Source organism: Halichoerus grypus, chromosome 9 (assembly GCF_964656455.1).
Source record: "Halichoerus grypus chromosome 9, mHalGry1.hap1.1, whole genome shotgun sequence".
NCBI lineage: Eukaryota > Metazoa > Chordata > Mammalia > Carnivora > Phocidae > Halichoerus > Halichoerus grypus.
In genome coordinates this window covers 34,063,186-34,085,871 of record NC_135720.1, presented here as the reverse complement: position 1 = coordinate 34,085,871, position 22,686 = coordinate 34,063,186, and the positions used below count along the sequence as shown (strand labels likewise).

Here is a 22,686-nt window from a genome sequence, read left to right as displayed (position 1 = left end):
TTATAACTTTATATTCTTTATCTCAATTTAATTTCTATTTTGAGACCAAATCTCTATATGTGGGAGCTGTGAGAGCTTGGAAACATAATTTCAGTCAGGTACACTTTAAATTTACTCAATGTTATATGTCAATTATATTTCTATTTAAAAAATCTGTTTTTTTTTCTCTCCTCCCCATCTCCCAGGCTTGAATTAAAGTTCTAACAAGCTTACTTAGTACGCGGAAACCTGAATGCTTGAGTGAGTGAGTATGTGTGTGGCTGTGTGTGAGTCTGTGAGTGTGTATGTGACTGTGAGTGTGTGTGTGGCTGTGAGTTTGTATGAGTGTGTGGCTCTGTGTGTGTGTGTGTGTGCACGTGCACACACGCACGTGTGGCTCTGTATTGTGGGGGGCAATGGACAGACGGTGGGACAAACATCCAAGGGTGTTTCTGCCAACCTCTTCTTTGTTCCCGTCCTCCCAACTGCCTTTCCCTTCAGGCCGAATAACGCCGCACTACTTCATACCACCAGTGGGGGTGCAGGACTCATTCTGCTGCCTTCACTCCATGCTGGGACCCACCAACTCTCTACTCTCATCCCTTCTCCATCTGCCTTTCTAACTTCATCCCATTTTCTGTTTGGGGATGAATTGCAGTAAGAGGGGCCACATTCATAGAAATGGTGACTTTTAGAGCCCAAAGTCCAGAAGATTCCTGTGTTTCCGCTTTCGTCCTTGTCAGATCCTTTCACTCAGTCATGTAGCACAAGATGGTCTTGCTGCTAGAACTGAGGGAATGAAAACAATCATAAACAAGAGAATGGCAAAACGAGATATAACAAAATATTAACTAATATTTTTTTTTAGTTGACCCACAATGTTACAATAGTTTCAGGTGTACAATATAATGATTCAACAACTCTATAGGTTATCCTGTGCTCACCACAAGTGTAGCTCCCATCTGTTACCATACAACACTATCACAGTACCATTGACTATATTCCTTATGCTATGCCTTTCATCCCCATGATTTATTCATTCCATAACTGGAAGCCTGTACCTCCCTCTCCCCTTCATCATTTTGCCCTACCCTCAGTCCCCCACCCCCGTGGCAACCGTTAGTGTGTTCTCTGTACTTATAGGTCTTATAGGTCTGATTCTGCTTTTTTTTTTTAATTCATTTAAAATACTGTCTGATATTCTATAACATGTAGAACACTAGTTACACTTTTCAGAAACTTTTGCTTGGGGCCAAAGCGCCCATATTTTCAGATATTACTGCTTTCCTCTGGGGAATATTTTAAACAAAAGAAAAACAGAGAGAGAATGAGGGAATGAAGTATTCATCATGGCACTTTTCTAAGATTCTGGGCATCTGTCATCATCAAGGAGGAGAAAAAATAGAAAAACAAAGTATCTTGAAGGGTGAAAGGATGAGTGTTGGAGCATCAAGAGAAATTTAAAAGAACATGGAGAAACAGTGAGCTAAATGCTGATGAGACTTGCTCTACTTGTCACTAAGCTACTTTCAGAATAAGATTGTAGCTCCAGCAATATATCATACTTAATGGAGAAACACTTAAAAAGACTGGCGGGGCGCATGGGTGGCTCAGTCAGTTGAGCGTCTGACTCTTGGTCTCAGCTCAGGTCATGATCTCAGGGTCGTGGGATCAAGCCCCACATGAGCAGGCTCTGCACTCAGCAGGGAGTCTGTTTGAGATTCTCTCTTTCCCTCTGCCCCTCCCCCCAGAATAAATAAATAAATCTTAAGAAAAAAAGACTGTGGCAAGTTGACCCAGTTGGATCCACATGAAACTTAATGAGGTACAGGGACCCCCAAAGCCCTGTCCCCTCCCTAGCTGGCAAATTTTTAACAACTCCTCCCCAAGTGAGGAGAGAGAGGTCAAAGTCAAGACTAATTTCACAATGGCCACTGAGAATGCAGAAGGTATTGGAACCTAATTGCTTAAAATTTGGAATTTTACCTACAATTTTATCCATATGATACATAGTCTAGGTCAGAAAAGTTTCTTTTTGCTTTTTAAATTTCAATTCCAAAATCCTATTTAGATATTCTCTGCTTCATAAATTCCTGACTTTGAATGAGTCTAATTACCATATTACCACTATGCTGGTGAGAATTTCTACTCGTGCCTGAGTCTCCTTGTGCCCTTGGGTCTCAGATGTGGAGTGTATAGTCACAGAAATAGAAAAAGCAAGACAGTCATACTTAACTCAGTAGTACCATTAGCAAAATTGTGACTACCAGTAAGGTTTCAAAGTCTGCTCCTATGTGCTTGGGAAGTTTGTATACTGCACAAAAGTACTCAGCCGAGGGGGAGATTAAGAGCTTGAATCCCGGGTGCTCAATATGTCCACTATCTCTTCGTTTTTCTGCATATGCTCAAAGAGGACCCTTTTCTTCCTCTAATTTGCAGAAAGGAACCACATAAGCAGGCAAACTCACTCAGTCTTTAAGTGATTCAGTCACATGGGAAGTAGTAAGAATACATCCCTATTGCATAGCCACTCCCATTTACACGCCAGCCACCGTCCTCTGTGCCTTCGCCAATACTGTTCCCTCTGACTAGAAGCCTGCAGCCCTTCCACTCCTCCACTTGAGACTCACCCTGCTGAACTTTTCCAATTCAACTCTATCATCCTGACAGTGTCCTTGATGAATCCTAATCTGAATTGGTTGCCCCTTTTTGTGCTTCTATGAGAACATTGGCATATCTGCAGTAGCTCCCTGCTACATTTTTAATTTCTTTTTCTTCTCCCTAGACTGCAGCATAAAGATTGTGCCTTATTTATATTAGTATGATGAAGTGTTCAGTAGGTATTTGAGGAAGGGCAGGAGAGGAAAAGAACAAGAGCTTTTCTAGTATGCTTATAGAGATTGAAGCACTGTGTTGAGTCTATAGATACTGAATAGGACTGTAGGCCACATATTTTAGCCAAAAGTTATTGAAAAAATGAAGCAGCAGAGTGAGAGAAATCTTGCCAATATTGCTGTGCACTTCTCATTGCCATTTCTCTTCACTTTTGCTATCCTCCCTCTCCCTCTCTCATCTCTCTCTCTCTCTCTCTCTCTCTAATATTGTTCCTAAGTCGTCGATAGAAAGAACCATATTACATAACGGCATGTGGCATCTAGAATCTCATCTACATTAAAAGGTCTCTTTTTAAAATATTGCAATTTGGTATGAAAAAAGTTAGCAAAAGTGGAAAGGAACAGCGACTTTGTATTGTCAGAACGTCTATATGTAGCAAGGAATACAATAAACTCTGCTAAGAAATGTCCTCATTCTGCCTTACGTATGAAAATGAGAGACCCTGAGATTTCAAATTACAATTAGTTTTTATAGAGTGAAAAACTGAGAGGCTGGCAAGGTCTAAAAGGCTGTCATTCACACTAATTTTAATTAAGTGACTCCAACTTGATCAGACTATAAAACACTATTATTATTAACAAAAGTTATATGATTAGCAGTATTATATTCGCTGACCCTAGAATTACTTTTAAATTTCTACTTACACATTTTTATGTCTCTAAAACTACTATTCTATGTATGGAAACACACACACATATACACACACCAGTAATAGAACCTGAATGCACACTTTTAATGGAGCGGCATATGAATTATCTATCATGTATATTCAGTATGCTTTCTTACGTGTTCTCCAACAAAAAAATAAAACATGCTTCTTTGGTTAGTCTACTTAATTGTAATTATTTTCTCATGAACAGAAGCTTCCTTTTTATTGTAGGAGAATTTTAGGCTTATTAATTGGTATCTATGTTAAGAAAAATTCCCAGATCTTGTTATATAATACCATCTCTCCTGAGGGCAGTAAGTCATTTTGAGGAAAGTGAGCTGAAAATAATGGGCTTTTGTTGGCGGCGATAATGATCATTGTATATCGTTATTCTAGTGGAGTGGAGTCGCACTCTTAATGGTAAACAAAATGAGATGCAAGTATATGTGGATGTGATCATAAGCTCTGCATATCAAGTAAGGCAAGGAGAATTGGGTTCAAATTCAAAAGTGTCTTCCTATTATCTTTATGGAATACCACTTGTGAATTGTGGGGAAATTTTATGCACTAAAATGTTAGTTCATATTTTACAGTGGATAATTAATAAGCAATTATATTTGTGGGTGACATATTCTTCCAAGCAGTATTTATACTATGACTTTCATGATTTGTACAATATTTTGTGAATATAATTAAAACTAGTAATCTCATTTAAAAACTATGGACAAAGGTTAATTCTCTTTAAAAAAAAAAGATTATTATGGCACTTACAAGTGTTCTAGAAAACTCAGAGTCATTAATGACTTTGGCCCATAATTGTGATGTTATTAAATACCCTCACATGATGTAATGGATTTAAATCATTTCTATTTTGAATGGTAGAGAGCATTTCTCTACACAGTTACTTATGTGTCTGTGACTAGAGGAGCATAAAAGTGTGTACTATTGAAATTATATTCTCCCATATTGTTTTTGTCCCCCTTCAGTTTTGATCTTTGCTGCAAAGGACTTTTTATTTTGCTAAAATGGTACAGATGACAGAGCCAGCCTGACTGTAAGACTAGAGATGCACTCTTTTGTTTCTCCTCTGGCAAGTGTGGTTTAATATGAAGCATGAACAAATGTAACTGAAAGAGAATACAGAGCAGAATATAAATAGATGCCTCCTAAAACCGTATATCTGTGCATCTGTGACATTAAGGAGCATTTTGAAACAGCATATGGATAAAGGGAAATTTGATATTATAATTTAAAAAATCTTCTCTGCTATGCCTCATAAATAAACAAACTTGTTTTTCCAATAGTATGTAAAAGAGTACTTAGTCCTTAAAAAAAAAGAGAGAGAGAGACTTAGAGTTTGCTAATACGAGTTGTGGCACAATTAAGCATCACCTTACAGGGTGTTACCCTAAGATGTAGGCATACCTGCTTCTTGGTAAAAGCTCTTCAATGAAAATCTGCCTCTGTATGGAAATGCAAATATATACAAACCTATTATTAATGCAGCGATACCCAGAGCCCCCACCTGAATAATAATGAGAATCAAATTTTGAGTCACAATTTTCTATTTAATAAATTCTGAATTCTCGCTGCTAAATTTCCTTGCAAGTCTGTTTCCTCATAACAAGCTTTTGTTACAACAACAACAAAAAACGTGAACCTTACATATTTGTACAGAAAACAACCAATTGGAGTAGATACATATGATGTGTTGCACTACAAAGGCTTTCCAACATGGACCTGGATTCCTCTAGAGTGCCAGCAGCAGATTTCTTATTATGCTTTGGTCTCGTCTTCGGTGCCAGTGACAAGATTTTTTTTTTTCCTGGCTGAAATCTAATTACTAGTGGGGCTGGCAGGATTTCATCTTGTATCTACACTGCAGTTATAGAAAAACATGTTTAATCACCTTGCATTCGAGAAAAGGAGCACTTAAAAGGAAAAACCTATCATCCTGGGAGAGGGTAGTGTGAAAAATATATAAGCATTGCCCCCGATGGGTTTCATGAGTTCCTCCCAAATACTCACTGATGAAATTTTTCCCCGTAGGTGTGCAGAAGGCTATTTTGGACAACCTTCTGTACCTGGAGGATCATGTCAGCCATGCCAATGCAGTGACAACCTTGACTTCTCCATCCCTGGCAGCTGTGACAGCTTGTCTGGCTCCTGTCTGATATGTAAGCCAGGTACAACAGGCCGCTTCTGTGAGCTCTGCGCTGATGGATATTTTGGAGACGCAGTTGATGCAAAGAACTGTCAGCGTAAGTCCTGAACTATTGACGCCCTTGACAGAATTGATGCCTCGCACCTCAAAGCAGCTGATGAGTTCTTGAGTGGGGATTGGAGGGTAGGAAATTATGTGGATACATGTATCATAGATGCACAGCCTATACACAGAGTCTGCACATCCTAAAATATTTCTTTGGACGAATAGAGTCAATCCTTTGAAAATTGCCGCATTGTCAAAGGGTTGTTGTTTTTCAAATGATGCACACATTTTTGTTTTTGTTTACGTGTCAAATGAAGATTTTAAAATAAACTTATGCCCATGATAGGAGAGAAGAATTTAGAAATTAGGTAAGCCCCATTTATCCTTATTGTTTATCTCAATGGTAATCATTTTCTTAATGAATTTATCTGTCCGTATTATTTCTTTGGTGCCTGTTTGTAGCTGTTCATCTGTTAGGCTTTCATAGGTGAACTTCACATTCTTGCATTTCATAATGGGTGTAAAATTCTGCCCATATTTCTACACACTGGCATTTGTAACTGTTAAATGATTGACTTTCACCTTAGGACTGTTCACAGAATGATATTTCTGTGTTTCCTTTCACAAAATTAGCTATTGTAGGGCTTATCCATGTTAATCAGTACATTTCTCCTGTCACCTCCACCTCCTTAGCTGCATTATTCAGCGTTGCATAGAATTTACTAATGCTTTATATTGGCAGTAACATAATATGCAAGGGAAATCTTATTGTACAGAGTCCAGTGGAATATGAATCCATGTCAGCACCTGAGTATTTTACATGCCATCCTCAACTTCACCTGCTGCCATAATGTTTAGGTAGGGCAGGTTATGATACCCACAGTTCACTTCTGCCAACTTCATTATGTAAGAAGGGTTTCTTCCAGTCATTCAGTTAGGACCTAGGAGCTGCAAAATTATAGAAACCACTGTAATGTCTTATTATTGTCTCTGCTATAAACACCAAAGACCAGGTAGGACACCCCATTTCAATAACAAAGCATTTATTAATATCACCTATAAATTGGTATTTTTTTAAAGTAAAATTTCCAACAGTCTCAGAAAGAAGTGCCTTTAAACATTGTAAGTTTACCTGTGTAAAATCACAGGGAGCTTAAGAAATTCTCCCATTCAAAGACATCATCTAGGGTCTACAGTTTCTAGCTATGTGACCTTGGACAAGACAGTTGACCTCACTGAGATTCAGTTTCCTCATTTACATAAAAGGTCATGATTTTCTGTGGGGATTAAAGATCTAGCGCATGGACAGTATGCAGCACACTGCTTGGGCCTGGGCTGCCCCCACGTGGTAGCTCCTTTGGCAGTAGCGCTCATAGTCGTTGTATCTGTGGCTTGCTTGTTTTAGGGCTGTGTGACCTCTTCTTCTATCTTCCAATAACTCCCTCCATAAAGTTAAGGCGATCTTTCCACTCATTTTATTTATATACCACCTCTTCTTTATCCATTCACCTTATATACTTTTTAAATGGATATATTTGACATTTAACATTGTGTAAATCTAAGGTGTACAACGTGTTACTTTGATATACTTATATATTGCAATATGACTGCCAATGTAGTATATTTATTCTATTACACAGTATACTACAATATTGTCCCCATATTCTTTATACTCTGTATTAGAGCACTGTAGCTTATTTACTACTCATTATTTACTACTTGCAAGTGTGCACTCTTAAACAACAGCAATGTTATGCCCCACCATCCATCGCCTGGTAAATCATCATTTTACTATATCTTTTATGAGTTTGATTTTTTCAGGTTCCACATAGAGGTGATTTCATGCAGTAGTTGGCTTTCTTTGTCTGACTTATTTCACTTAGCATAATGTGGTCAAGTTCCAATCATGTTGTTGCAAAGGGCAGGATATTCTCCTTTGTCATGGCTGAATAATACTCCATGGTGTATATACGCCACAGCTATTTTTTTTTATCCTTTCATCTTTGATGGACATTAAGTTATTTCCAGATCTTGACTATTGTAAATAATGCTGCAGTAAACATAAGAGTGTATATATCTCTTTGAAATGCTGTTTGCGTTTCCTTTAAGTATACACCCAGTAGTAGAATTGCTGGATTGTATGGTAGTTCTATTTTTGATTTTTTAAGGAAACTCCACCCTGTTTTCCCAAGTGGTTGGACCAATTTACATTCCCACCAACATTGTATAAGAGTACCTTTTTCACCACATCCTTGCCAGCATCTGTTGTTTTGTGTCTTCTTGATCCTAGCCATTCTAATAGGTATCAGGTGATATATCATTGTGGTTTTGATTTGCATTTCTTTGGTGGTTAGTGATGTTGAACATCTTTTCATGTGCCTCTTGGCCATTTTAATGTCCTCTTCGGAAAAATGTCTACTTAGTTCTTCTGCCTTACATACTTTTCTAATCTTAAAGGTGAGTATGTGTATGTGTGTATGTGTTCATGTATGTGTGTATATAAATATATACACACACAATATTTATATATTAGATAATATATAATATAACATTTATAATTCATTCTCAAAATTGGAATAATAATGATTACAATAATGTTTTAACAACATATTATGTGCCAGGCACTGTGATACAGCTTTACATGAATCATCTCTACAGATTGTAGAGTCATTATAAGAATTGAATGCTATAATGCCTAACAGAACACCTAGCAAATCAGAACACATTCTGTTCTAAAACTTAGTTCCAATGTTACCATATGGGGGATATTATTATTTAACAAGCCTATTAATACTACAGCAAGTGTTTTCCCAACCACAGATCGCTCTTCTTTTTGCAGCTTGTCGCTGTAATGTCAACAGCTCCTTCTCTGAGAGTTGCCATGCCAGGACGGGACAGTGCGAATGCAAACCTAACGTGCAGGGACGGCGGTGTGATGAGTGTAAGGTAAGGAGTAGGAGCTGATGAAGAATCACTTCCTCCTCGAAAATGTTCATTAGCTTTCAACGACGTACGTATTAAATATATTGAAAGAGGAGTCCAGGATTATCCAATTCTATATGTGCCATCACTGTGATCATTGAAATATTTTTTCCAAATTAGAAAAAAATTTGCTATACACTAGCTTTTGACCTTCAACCTATTTTTCCTTGGCAGTGAATTTGTGTCATATTTACTGTAATTCGGACATTTTTAAAACAAATAGCATATCAATTTAATCCCAGTCTATAGTGAGTAAAATACTCTTTGCTCTTATGTTGGCAGAATGAAATGCATCACATCCTTTGTTTTTAGCAAACACTTTTTTCTAGTTCTATCATTTACAAGTGAGTTCCAGGGAGCACTCAACTAAAGTTTTCAGTAGAGAAGCTAATCCACATATTTTTAGTTACATCATTTTTCTAAAAGGGAAACAAAAATATCAAAATACGTTGCTCTCTGTTCCTGAGCATATTGCCCTGCCTTCAGGATGGCAAACACCTTCCTTCCCTCCGTGAGAGTGACGGATCCGCACTACCTCTTTCTTCTAAATATGTATGTTTGGTGATAAAGACTATTAAACAGAACAAGCATTTCTCAGAGGGCAAACTGGCCCCTCTGTAGTAAGTTTGAAAGTCTCACCTGTGTCGATCTTGTGAATAATGGCATATGCTCTTTTGTTCCTTTGTTTTGTTTTTCTGTTGGCTTTTAAAGCCCGGTATGTGGTGGGATCCAGAGAAGCAATTCTGTGTGCTGTGTGACTGCAATCCCGTTGGCTCTGTGACACCATGGTGTGATGTGACAGGAAGATGTGCGTGTAAATCTGGCTTCGTAGGGCGTCAGTGCCGTCTCAGCAGGCAGGTGCAGCGGCAGGAGGAGAAGTCACAGAGAGCGCAGCGGGGGCCAGGGCCTCCTCCGAGGTGGGCTGTCAGCAGCTCCAGCGGCTGCCCTCGGGGAGCCTATCGGGCCCCAGCTCCGGTAATCCCAGAGGCGCTGCATGGCTCATGCCTCCGCATGTCGTGTTGCGTGTGCTGCCACCGACCTTCCCCGATGGCCTTGTTCCCGTGAGGGTTGCTCAGGGTGCCAGCTGCGAATGTCAACACTAGGCAATTCCCGCTTCAAGCCTTGCCTTTTGAAAGTAGCCCTATCTGTGTAGTTTTAAAAGTATATTCAAGTTCATAGGTTCCTAAAAGTTTCAACTAACCGTGGATCTGGAGAAATGAAAGTTTATTTGTAGAAACCTATGATCTTAGAAGTGGAAGGAATTTCAGGCATCATTTGGAGCAAATTCACTTCTACGAATGAACAAATGAAGGGAGATCTAGCAGAGAAAGTGACTTGCCCAAGAAAATGTAGCCCATTGGTCTGACATTCTGCTAACATTTATCATAATTGATGGCTTTGGGACTTTCCCACGTTGTAAGTTTGCCCATAGTTACCACAAGTCATACATTTTCACATCCCACAAATGTACCACATACACAAAGTAAGGAAGCATGTTTTGTACTACAAAAGTTTAGCCCCCCATCTTACAAGGCAAAAGAAAGCAAATACCAGAAGGAAGAGAGAAAGGGAGGAAGGGGAGGGAAAGAAGGAGGAAGGAGGAAGACTAGGTCCAGGACCCTGTTGCAGAATGACAGGAGATTAGACTTGCCAAGATAGAATCACAGCTCCAGGGTGGGGGGAGGGGAGGGGCAGGTAACAGATAGAAGAAGGTGAGAGTAAAGTAAAAAGCAAAGGAGTAGAAAAGAAAAAAAAAATGCATTATTTCTAGGCTCTTTATTGGCATTTTAAGAAAACTAGTTCTGATATCAGAATGCCTCAGGTCAAATCCCAGTCTCGCCACTTGCTAGCCGTAAGACAGTTCCTTCAATCTTTCTGTAATTCACCTGCTTCATTTGTAGTGGGACCCACTACAGATAGGGAAATGCCTATGAAAGATGAAGGAGGAGAGAGTATAATACGCAGGGAGCCTTCTGCTGCAGTGCAGGCCAGACTGAAATGCAAGGAAAAAGGGAAGGAAAGGTTGGGTAGAAAAGCCTCATTCTTTGCCTTCTGCCAAAACGTCAAATGCGTGCCAGGCCAAGGGGGAGTGCCCAGGCACCATTTGCCTGTTAGAGTCATCCTGGATTGGGCAGGAAGGCTCTAATACTTTATTGTTATCAGTCATTGACCTGGTGCAAGCTCCTCCAGGGAATCCACAAGAGTAGAAACCAGAGGATGTCAACCCGTCACAGTCCCGCTGCAGATTCTTTTGTAGGGAGATCTGTCTAGGCACCTCCATGGCTGTTTCCGGATTGTCGTGGGAACAGTGCATAAGGCACGCATCTGGAGAGTTCTTAGTAAATGTTAGGTATTATTGCTGTTGTTATTATTGTTGCTATTAAAGGAAGAAATCTTTTAAAAAGATTGTTTTTCAAAAACAAATTAAAAAAAAAAAACAAACAAATGCATACATTTAAAGTAAAAGAAAGGGACAGGAATTGATCGAAACGTCTCCAAAATAGAAATTTAGCAAAATTCAACCCTTATTCACACCCTTTTCCTACATGTCCTATAGGACTTTGTACAGGGTGGTGTTTTGTCCTGAGACCATTTTTGTTCTGAGACAGTATGTGTGAGAGTAAAGAGCACAGACTCTGAAGCCAGGCTGGCTGACGTGGAATCCTGACTCTGCGGTTGGCTAACTGGTGACCTTAGGCAAACAACTTGCACTTTCTGTGCCTCAGTTTCCTCACTCTGTAGAGAGGTGATGGTAATAACTATCTCCCAGGATTGTCTGGAGGTTTAAATGAATTAATGTTTGCAAAGGGCTTTAGAACAGTACTTGACACCCAGCAAGCACCATATGTAAGTGCTCATTGTCGTTATTACCCCAAGTGAAAATAATTTCTGGGAGATCATCAAACATCTCATTGACACTGGATAGGGACTGTCTCCCATGTTCATTTTACCTCATTAATCTCAATTACTGACTAGGAATGTCTACTTTTGAATTTGTTTACTACAGAGATTTTCCCTAGTTTCTGAATTAAATTTTTGCACGTCAAATTTATTAAAATTTTGTTGCTGAAATTTGTTTCTATTTGTTTTGGTGTAATTTAACTCTTTAAAATTACATTATTTAAGTATTTGAAAAGTATGGTAAAGATATTTCTTCTTACATATGTTTTACATAATGAACTTTGGAATTTTCATAATAACTATGATTTGGAAGTTCATTTAACACTATATAGATATATCCATTAAAGATATATAGATATGCCAAGCAAAGAAAAATTTAGGAAATAAAGATGAAAAAGTATTTTCTCTACAATTCAGATTTCTAAGTCAAGAAAATTTAGGAAATAAATGCAAAATACTTTGCATAAGAAATACAAATATATTTATGATTCAGATTTTTAAAAACCATTTTAATGTAGTATGTTCTAGTCCTTTTTCTATGGATGTTTCTGTTTGTGTGTGCCTGAGTGGTGTGTGTGTCATTATAGGTATATAATTGGAATAATAGTGTGTATATAATTTTGTATTCTGCTTTTTGAAATTTTGCATAATGCTATGTCCTAAGCATATTCCTATCATTAAAACTGCTTCAAAACAGGATTTTAATGATAGCGTATTATTTCATAGCATGAATGTATCATAATTTAATTTATTCAACTTCCTCTCTAACATTGGGAAGTTACTCTCATAAATAATACTGTAATGGGCATGCTCATACTTTAACCATTTTCCCAATTTCTCATTATTTCTCTAGGTCAGGTGTCCAGAATTTTACAGCCAGTTGCTTTTTATGAATAAAAATCTTATATGTCTTAATCATTCCTTATATAATGAAATTTAATTTCAAAATTGTGTGTTAAGTCATTTGTTAGAACTGATACTTTCTTGGGGCGCCTGGGTGGCTCAGTTGGTTAAGCGACTGCCTTCGGCTCAGGTCATGATCCTGGAGTCCCTGGATCGAGTCCCACATCGGGCTCCCTGCTCGGCAGGGAGCCTGCTTCTCCCTCTGACCCTCCCCCCTCTCATGTGCTCTCTCTCTCTCTCATTCTCTCTGTCTCAAATAAATAAATAAAATCTTTAAAAAAAAAAAAAAAAAAAAAAAAAAAAGAACTGATACTTTCTTCTTTCTTTCTTTATTTTTTAAATTTTGTTTCGGTACCAGTAGAGTTAACATATGGTGCTATATTAGTTTCAGGTGTGCAATATAGTGAGTCCACAAACACACTTTCTTCTTTAATCATATGATGACATCTGAATTTGAACTGGAAATAAAAATAAAGCCAGCAGTAAATACAAAGATTAAATGATTGTTAAACTCAATCAACCCATTTTATATTTAAAAACCAAAACTGTTCTTAGCTATAGTAATTTTAAGAGAGTAATTTTCAGTGTGATTTTGTTTTCTAGAACTGTTTTTCATACTGTTAACAATAATGGCAAAAATATGTAATGAGCCTTATTTGTTTCTCTTTGGGTGGCTCCCATTAAATAGCAAGATTTATTCTTACCAGGAAGTAACTATTAAGTCTAATAATCCAAAATAGGAATTATTTTTTACAAAGAACTAAAAGACTAATTTTTCAGATTAAAATATCATAATGATGTGACACACTTCATATTTTAAAATACAACCCTGTTGTACTTTAAGTAGGATATGCATTTTTCACTTTTCTAGTAGAGGTCATTTTTAATCCATCCACATTTTCTAACATAGTCACTCTAGGTCAGAAAACATGTATTTCAAGCCAAACCTAGTAATGAAAACCGATCATAGAAAGTTATTTGTTATGCATAGATAAGAGATATGCCTAGGAATAACTCATCAGAGAATAAAGGTTTCCTTTCATCTACCTAATCTGGTGCTTTAATGTGTGTTCTCTCAAATCAATTTCAGTTGTTAAAATGAAACCCAAGAAACTAGATGTTTGTAAACCAATTATTTTGTCAGCATAGGCATAAATCTGTAAGTTATATTTATAAAGTGATCTCTAGAATGATAATTAGATTTATGGAGAGATGACAAAAATTAGATCGAATATTAGAAGAAAAACATTTATTTTAACTGTAGGCTTCTGGTCAATAATATCGGAAACATTTTTAACAAGTAGAGGAGTTCATAAGGTCTAAAATTAATCAATTCAGATTATTAGGAATGAAGCAAGTAAATTTTTCAATTAAAATATAAGTAACACCTCATAGCTTAGTTCCACATTGCTGTTAAAATCTTGGAAAGTATAGGGAAAAACTGGTGAAAATATAGCCGACATAAAGGATAGTACCCTAATTCTGCTGTTAACTTTGATAAAATTTTAAAGTAATCGTACTCTTCTTTTTGGATTTTGTAGTAAATGATCCATTAGATTAAATTGCAACCTCGTTGTCATAACATCAGTGAAGAACCTCGACAACCCATAGATTCCTCTTTCCTGTCTCATCTCTTGATATTGTGCATCTTGTTTCATAACGAGTTAATTGATTTAAATTTAATTTTTCTCTTTCCTTTCCTATGCCAGCCTGAAACCTTTGGCCTACAATCAGGAAGGGGGTGTGTTCCCTGCAATTGCAATTCCTTTGGGTCTAAATCATTCGACTGTGAAGAGAGTGGTCAGTGTTGGTGCCAGCCTGGAGTGACAGGAAAGAAATGTGACCGCTGTGCCCATGGCTATTTCAACTTCCAAGAAGGAGGCTGCACAGGTCTGTAAATAAGACTAAGCCCTACACATTCATTCTCTGGTTCTGGCATTTTGGCAACCGTAACAGTTCCTTCTTCTGCATTCCCAGGGTTGAAAGCATAGGCACCTTGACAACAAATATATGATCCAAAATATTTAAACTAATAAGTAATGTATATTTATTTTAAATAAACTAACAAACGAAATATATCGCAGTTTGAAACATCACCCCATAAATAACTGCTTGCGAGTAGTCAATGAAAAATCCATCAGCAGGTCCCAATTCTGCTGTGTCCCTTCCTACGTGACCGCCAGTCCCTCACTCAAAGGCTACTGTAGCCTGAAAGTCAAATGTTCAGTTTTTCTTTTGCCAGTGTTCTCTTAGTGTAAACTTCACTCTCAAGTTAATACAGTTCAATGTTCCCTTTTCCTATTGCAAAATTGGTACAAGGATCAGAGAAGTGAATACCATTTTCAGGTACAAAAAAATATGTTGTCATCTACTTTCATGTGCCTTGAAAACTATGATGTTCCAAGAAAGAAACAGATTTGCACTAGGTATTTGCTAGTTCTTGGGGAAATGCGGGAAGGTTTCTAACCATGATTTCCCACAAGCAGTGTTCTCATGTTCTTCCCACAAATCATGAATTAAGAAAATAGGAATTAGCATACTGCAGATGAAAGTGAAGATTGAACACTAGCCTTGCTTTATCTGCCACTAATTTGGAATTGACCCTTATTCCAACATTCACTAGATTGAGTATCACCTTTGCTTACTAAACTCACTGATTCAACACTGATGATACTCCTCTACTTTCAGTACCATGATAAATACGTGGTAAGATTTTAAAACATTATTATTGACTATTGTAGCAAATTTATGTAAGAAGTGGCAGGAGTAAAATTTCAAATTGTTTTAAAAACAATACCTTTTAGATATTCTCAATCACTTTCAATATACACTTTGTATCATAAAGATAAGCCATTATGTTATTCTGAAAGTTATAATTGTAGATCTTCTAAGAATCTATATGTGATCTCTAAGTCAATATCTATATATACTAAAAACTATAATGCTGCATTTTAAAATATATATTTTTTAAGATTTTATTTATTTATTCATTCATTCATTCATTCATTCATTCATTCATCTGAGAGAGAGAGAGCATGAGCAGGAGGAGGAGCAGAGGGGAAGGAAAATGGAGGGGGGAAAGAATCTCAAGCAGCCTCCGAGCTGAGCGCAGAGCCCAAGGCAGGGCTTGATCCCAGGACTCTGAGACCATGATCTCAGTGGAAACCAAGAGTTGGACACCCAACCAACTGAGCCAACGAGTCACCCCTAAAATTTACTGTTCTTTTTTTTTTTTTTTAAAGATTTTATTTATTTGCGAGAGAGAGAATGAGAGACAGAGAGCATGAGAGGGAGGTGGGTCAGAGGGAGAAGGAGATAAGCAGACTCCCCCCGAGCAGGGAGCCCAATGCGGGACTTGATCCCGGGACTCCAGGATCATGACCTGAGCCGAAGGCAGTTGCTTAACCAACTGAGCCACCCACGCACCCTTTACTGTTCTTTAAATCCAACTCCTCTTAACATGTTCAGTTGATGTGATTTAATGAAATGATACTGTGCGTTCAAATATATTCACTACCAGAAATTTTAAGTTAAAAAAGAACATTATTCAAAATTATGAAATGGTGATAACATTAGAAATGCAAACTCAGTTAGCATTCAAATCCAGAGAAATAGGATAGAAAACAGCCCCAAACAGACAGGATAGCATTATGGTCGAGGGTATGACTTCCACAAAATAGCTTGGATCAGTTTAGTGGCTCCATGGGTAACTAGTTATGTGACCTTGACTGAGTGACTGGGTCTTGCTGTCTCTCTACAAAATTCATCTATTAAATCAAGAAAACAATGATATCTATCTCATGGTTTTTGTAAGAATTAGTTGAGTTAATGGCTATAAAATATTTTGAGTACTGCCTGGCATGTAGGCACCCTGTAAGTGTTTATCACTATTATGATTATTATCAGTGTTTATTAGTATTCTGAATTGTGGTAAACATTCTGTTTAGGCAGGGAAAAGCTAGCTAATGATTCAAGTCTTTTCCCTACTCAGTTTTACGATTCCATTGAAGAACTGCTCATAGAATTTCTTTTTTTTTTTTTTTTTAATTTTTTTTTTTTAAGATTTTATTTATTTGCGAGAGAGAAAATGAGAGACAGAGAGCATGAGAGGGAGGAGGGTCAGAGGGAGAAGCAGACTCCCTGCTGAGCAGGGAGCCTGATGTGGGACTCGATCCCGGGACTCCAGGATCATGACCTGAGCCGAAGGCAGTCGCTTAACCAACTGAGCCACCCAGGCGCCCCGCTCATAGAATTTCTATTTGCAAGTAACGACTCAAACCGTCCCAAGACTTTTTTTAGCACATAAATTTGAACATAATGTGAACTATTTTTCTTCTTAATAAATGGTACATACAAAATAAATCCTTTGACTTAAAATTATCAACAACAATAATAATAACAAAACAGCTAACCTTTATTTGGTGTTTAGGGCCAATATTATACTAAACATTTTTCACAGCTGGTATGGAATGCTGTGAACAATGATAATTGTGATCCCTTAAAAGTTGAACTTAATCAAACATTCTAAACGTATTTCATTTAAAGATTTAATGATCACGTAACCAATGCAAAGGTTTCTTATAACATTAGTCTTCTGTCTGAATCAGAGTATCTGGTGGTGTTTCTCCCCGTGCTTTCACTTCAGTTTGAAACGCTGCACTAAAACATACTAACTGAGTCAACTACAGCTACTTAATAGCTATATTATTAGAGTCCATTGCTCATCTTAGATGACTTTGAAACGCCTCTGAAATTGTTTTTTTTTTAAATCTTATTTTCACATTCTTTGAGAATTTCTACTCTGCGTATATCATAGCTGAGAAAATGAAAAATATATTGAAAAGAATAGACAGGTGGTAAATAAAACTCAAATACCTTCATACACACACACACACACACACACACATATACACACTGTTACATAACTCAGCTGTTTTAAATTTTTGTAGAACTGAAATATCCTGATGTGTGGCAACTATACTGAATTTAAGAAGCCTGTTGAGCTTATTGGTTTTTAGTGCAAAACAGAGTCATTAACAGGAAGGAAATATTAATCTATACAGCATAGAAAAATTAGTTATGAACTTAGAATAACTATGGAAACTAAATTTTGAACTTTATAGTATCTAGATACAGTTAGCATAGAATCTGAGAGTCCACTTCTTTCTTTAAACTTAGTTGAAAAACTAAAAATATTTTACCTTTTGAAATTATTAAAAGCAAGGCAATGAAATTTTTTTGATCAACTCCTCTGCGAAAAACACCTTACTGTGATATAAAAGATGAACGAGGTAAGTTTTCACTTTCAAGGATCCTTAACCATAATATGGAAAATAAAACAACACAAATCCCAATATAAATTCAGTACTCTCTATCAAATTTTTACTATTTTACAATTTTTTCCCTTGCACCTGTGAAGCTTGTGACTGTTCCCATCTGGGAAATAATTGTGATCCCAAGACTGGTCAGTGCATTTGCCCTCCCAATACCATTGGAGAGAAATGTTCTAAATGTGCACCTAGTACCTGGGGCCACAGCATCATCACTGGTTGTAAGGTGAGTTAATTGCTTTATTTTATCTGATCATGTTTTAAGAATTTTTTTTTATTTTGTTAAAGCTTTCTAGTTGGAGAAATCAAAAGCCGATATTATATTATAAATCAGTATAGAACTATCAGTATAGATTGACTGGAGATACTGATCATTATCTTACATTTTACTTGTGGGAAATATGATGAAGTAAGTACACATTTATGTATCTTCATTCATGATACCTACAAAAACAGGGGAAAAATTATAATAAAACCAGAAACAGCAACAACTTCATACTGAAACCCAGTGAAATATCTGCAAACTATAAGGAAATTAGGAACAAACTAAAGCAATTTGCCAAAAATCTATAGTAATTGCCCCCAAATTATGACTAGGTTTCAATTTTCAAGGAGCAGTTGAGAGGATTCTGTGGAGTTATATTAACAGCCTTTAGCTTGAAAGACTCCTCATTTTTCCCGTGGGCCTACCATAGAAACTGGCATGACCAGATTACATAACATATATTACATACATAGTAGCTACTGCAGTTATATTGGTGAGAGATCACAGAAGCGTGCACCCAGTCAGTGAGCCTCCACGAAGACAGAGGGAGTAGGCTGTTTTACTGCTGGAATGGCTTGGTAAACGCATAGATTTGAAGGCTAAGAAAGAGACGTCTTAAGGACGAGTCCTGGGTTTCGCTTTTCAGGAAATTACATGAGGGTATTATTTACTGCTAGAGAGATTATAGGAGACTCAAGTTCAGGTAGGAAAGGTGATGAGTTCAGGATTTTTGTCAGTGTTTTGTGAGATATTAATTAAATAAAATACAATTCACTCACTTAAAGCGATGAGTTTTGACCAGTGATTACAGTTGTGTAACGGGGCTTATGCTCCCTTGTAGTCAACTTCCCCTCACCCCTCAATCAGCACCAGGAAACTACTATTTCTCCTTCTATCACCGTAGTTATGTTATTTCTACAAATTCATATAAATCGAGCCATATTCCATGTTGTCGTTTGGGTTTTGTTTGTTTGTTTGTTTGGGGGATTACTTTTGGTCTGGCTTCCTGAGTATAATGCCTTTGTGATTCATCCATACTGTTGCATATTATCGGTAGCTTGTTATTTTTAATTGTTTAATAATTTTACATTAGCTGATATGCTATGACTTGTTTGTTTATTTACCATTTAATGGGCATTTGGGTCGTTTCCAGTGTGGGGCTATTATGAATAATTTTGCTACGAACACCAGTGTATAAGTCAAAAGCATAGGTATAGATGTATGATTTCGTTTCTTGTCACAAGCATACTCCACATCCTTCCCAACACTTAGGACTCTGACAAATTTTAAGCATTCAGTTGGGTGTTTTTTTATATCTTTGCATTGCTTTAATGTCCAATGATATTGGGAATAATTTTATTTATTTACCATTTATATATCTTCTTGGGTGAAGTGTCTATACAAATCTTTTCTATTTTGGGTTGTTAGTTTTCTCAGTAATGTGCTGTAAGTGTTCTTTATATATCCTAGATGCAAGTCTTTTAACATATATATGTTCTATAACTGTTTTCTCCCACTATACAGCTTGTATTTTATTCCCTCTGTAGTATTGTCATCTAATTTTTATGAAGACTGTTTTTATTATCTTTTCCTCTCATGGCATCCTTTTTATTTTCTAAGAAATACATATTTGCTTAAGTCAAGGTCTAAAGATACCTCTCCTATGTATTCTTCAAGAAGTTTTATTGTTTTGGCTTTTACATGTAGGTCCACATTCCATTTTCATTAATTTTTCTGTATGGTTTGAGGTAATGGTCAAATTTCATTTTTTAATGGATATCCAATTTTTCCAACATCATTTTTGAAAAGATTGTTCTTCTTCCCCATTGAATTACTTTCGTCAAAATAAAGTGACCTTATATGTCCCTCATACATTTCTGAACTCTATTCTGTTTCATTGATCTATGTCTATCCTTGGACTAACACAGTACTGTCTTGATCACTGCAGCTTTCTAGCATAGTATAAAATCAGGTGGTGTAAACTCCAATTGCTTTTCATTTCCAATACCTTTTGGGTTCATTAGATCTTTTGCATTTCCATATAAATTTTTAAAGCAGCTTATCAATTTCTTTATTAAAAGCCTCCTAGGATTTGATTGGGATTACATTGAATCTACAGGTCAATTTGGGAAAAATCAACATTTTCAGAATATTGCATCTTCCAATATATGAATATGACAATTTTTAATTTAGTTTTCTATATTTTTTTTTCTCAGCAATGTTTTATACTTTTTGGTGTGCAAGTCTTGTATGTGTTCTGTTAAATTTATCATCGTGTTTCATATTTTTTACAAAATGTTATTATTTGTTTCATTTCAATTTCCCATTGTTGCCAGCATAGAAAAATTCAATTATTTTTGTATATTAACTTTCTATACTGCAAACTTGCTAAGCTTATTCTAGTTACTTTTTGGTAGATTCATTAGGATTTTCTATGTAGACAATCATACCATCTGCAAATTGAGTTTTACTTCTTCCCTTCCAATCCGTGTAACTTTTATTTCACTTTCTTGACCTATTGGAGTAAAATGTTGACTTGCAGTGCTGGGAGCAAATACCCTTGCCTTATTCCTTACGTGAAGTAGAAGGCATTCAGGCTTTTATAATTCAGAATTTTGTTAGCTGTATTTTATTTACAGATCCTCTTTATCAGTTTGAGGATGTTCCTCATGTTCTTGGGTCTATTAAGTACTTTTATCAAGAATATATGTCCAATATTGTCAAATGCATTTTCTACATCTATTGAGATGATTATATGATTTTTCTTTTTCAGCTGTTAATATGGTAAATCATATTAATTCATTTTCAAATGTTGACCCAATCCTCAGATAAATCCTGCTTGATCATGAGGGATTATCTACTTTAAATTATTTTAGATTATGTTTGCTAACATTTTGTTAATGATCTCTGGTTCTCTGTTCATGGGAATATTGGTTCATAGTATGGGGGTTTTTTGGTAGTTTTATTATCTAGTTTTGTTATTGGGGTATTGCTAGCCTCATGAAATAGATTGGGAAGTATTCCTTCCTCATAGTTTCTAAAGGAGTTTGCATGATCAATGAAAAACAATGAATACAAAAATACTTTAGAAAAAGACAATGAGGCCAAAAAAATGGTTCTTTGAAATTATTAATAAAGTTGGTAATACTCTAAGAAGATTGATCAAGAAAATAAGAAGAGAGGAAAGAAATAATCAAAATCATAAATAAAGGACGGGACATCATGGGGATCCTGCATATGTTAAAAGAATAATATGAAAATAATATGAGCAGCTTTAATCAATGAATTTGATAACAAAAAATAACAATTCCTTCAGTTTGTTTACTTTGAGTTTAATTTTCTCTTGTGTTCCAAGTTTCTTAAGATGAAAGCTTAGATCATTGACTTGAGATTGCTCTTCTTTACTAATATAAGCATTTCATGTTATAAATATCCTTCCAGGCACTAGTTTAGTTGCATCGCACACATTTTGATATGTTGTTTAAATTTTCATCGTTAAAATCTTCTTATTTATTTTATTATTTATTTGTGATACATTGATTATTTAGAAGTATATTGTATCTTTCTGTTATATCTGTATTATAATACATATAACATTTTGTATTGTTTCAGTTCTTTTGAATTTACATATTTGTTTTATGTCTCATAATAGTGTCCATCTCAATTAATGTACTAGCAAACAATGCATATTCTGGTATCATTGGATGAAATCTTCTATAAAAGTCAGTTATTCCTAATGATTTTTATGCATACGTATTCTATCAATAACTGAGGGTGTTTATACTTATGATTAGTCTATTTTTTTCTTTCAGTTCTCTCAGGTTTTGATTCATGTATTTTGGATAGATAATACTAGGTGTATACTCACTTAGGATTATTATGTCTTTTTGAAAAGTTGATGCCTTTATTAATACGAAATGTCCCTCTTTATCCTGGGTAATGTTTCTTCTTCTGCAGAAAATTTTTTCTGATAATCATAGAGCCATGGTTCGATCTTTCTTTTGATTGCTATTTGTCTGGTTTACATTTTTCCACACCATCATTAATTCCATCTCTTTTTAAATATTTTAATATGTTTCTTTTAGATAGAGTATATTTAAATCTTTGTTGTTGCTCTGATCTTAATTGAATCATTTAACACATTTCCATTTAATGTAATTATCAGTATGATTGGGTTAAGTCCACATTTTGCTGTTTGCTTTGCCTTATCTGCTCTTGCCTTCTTTTTTCTTCTTTTCTTGTCTTATTTTGGATTGAGTAATTTTTATAATTATATTTTATCTTCACATTTGACTTATTAACTATACCTATTTTACGTTTTTTGTCTTTGTCTAGGGATGTACATCTTAACTTTTCATAATGTATCTTAAAATAATAGTGTACACTTTATATTAAGCATAGAGACCTTATAAGAGTAGACCTCTAATTCCCTTTTTATCCTTTGTCACTCCCTTTCTTGTCCTTTATGTTATTGTTGTCATACATTTTACTTCTGTATATTATATATCCTACAATATAATCTTATGATTTTGATTTAAATAGTCAGTTATTTTAAATAAATAGCCAGTTTAAA

At 35.9% G+C, this 22,686-nt stretch overlaps 1 protein-coding gene across 2 annotated transcripts in view; it reads left to right on the top strand.

The window, feature by feature from the left end:
• LAMA2 (laminin subunit alpha 2) overlaps positions 1-22,686 on the top strand; it is a 622,013-nt gene that overhangs the window by 384,907 nt on the left and 214,420 nt on the right. For both annotated transcript variants that reach the window (XM_078054754.1, XM_078054753.1), the window contains exons 19-22: positions 5,573-5,784; positions 8,572-8,678; positions 14,228-14,408; positions 17,938-18,074. In XM_078054754.1, the coding sequence (XP_077910880.1) occupies positions 5,573-5,784; positions 8,572-8,678; positions 14,228-14,408; positions 17,938-18,074 (637 nt within the window). The remainder of the gene's footprint in view (positions 1-5,572; positions 5,785-8,571; positions 8,679-14,227; positions 14,409-17,937; positions 18,075-22,686) is intronic.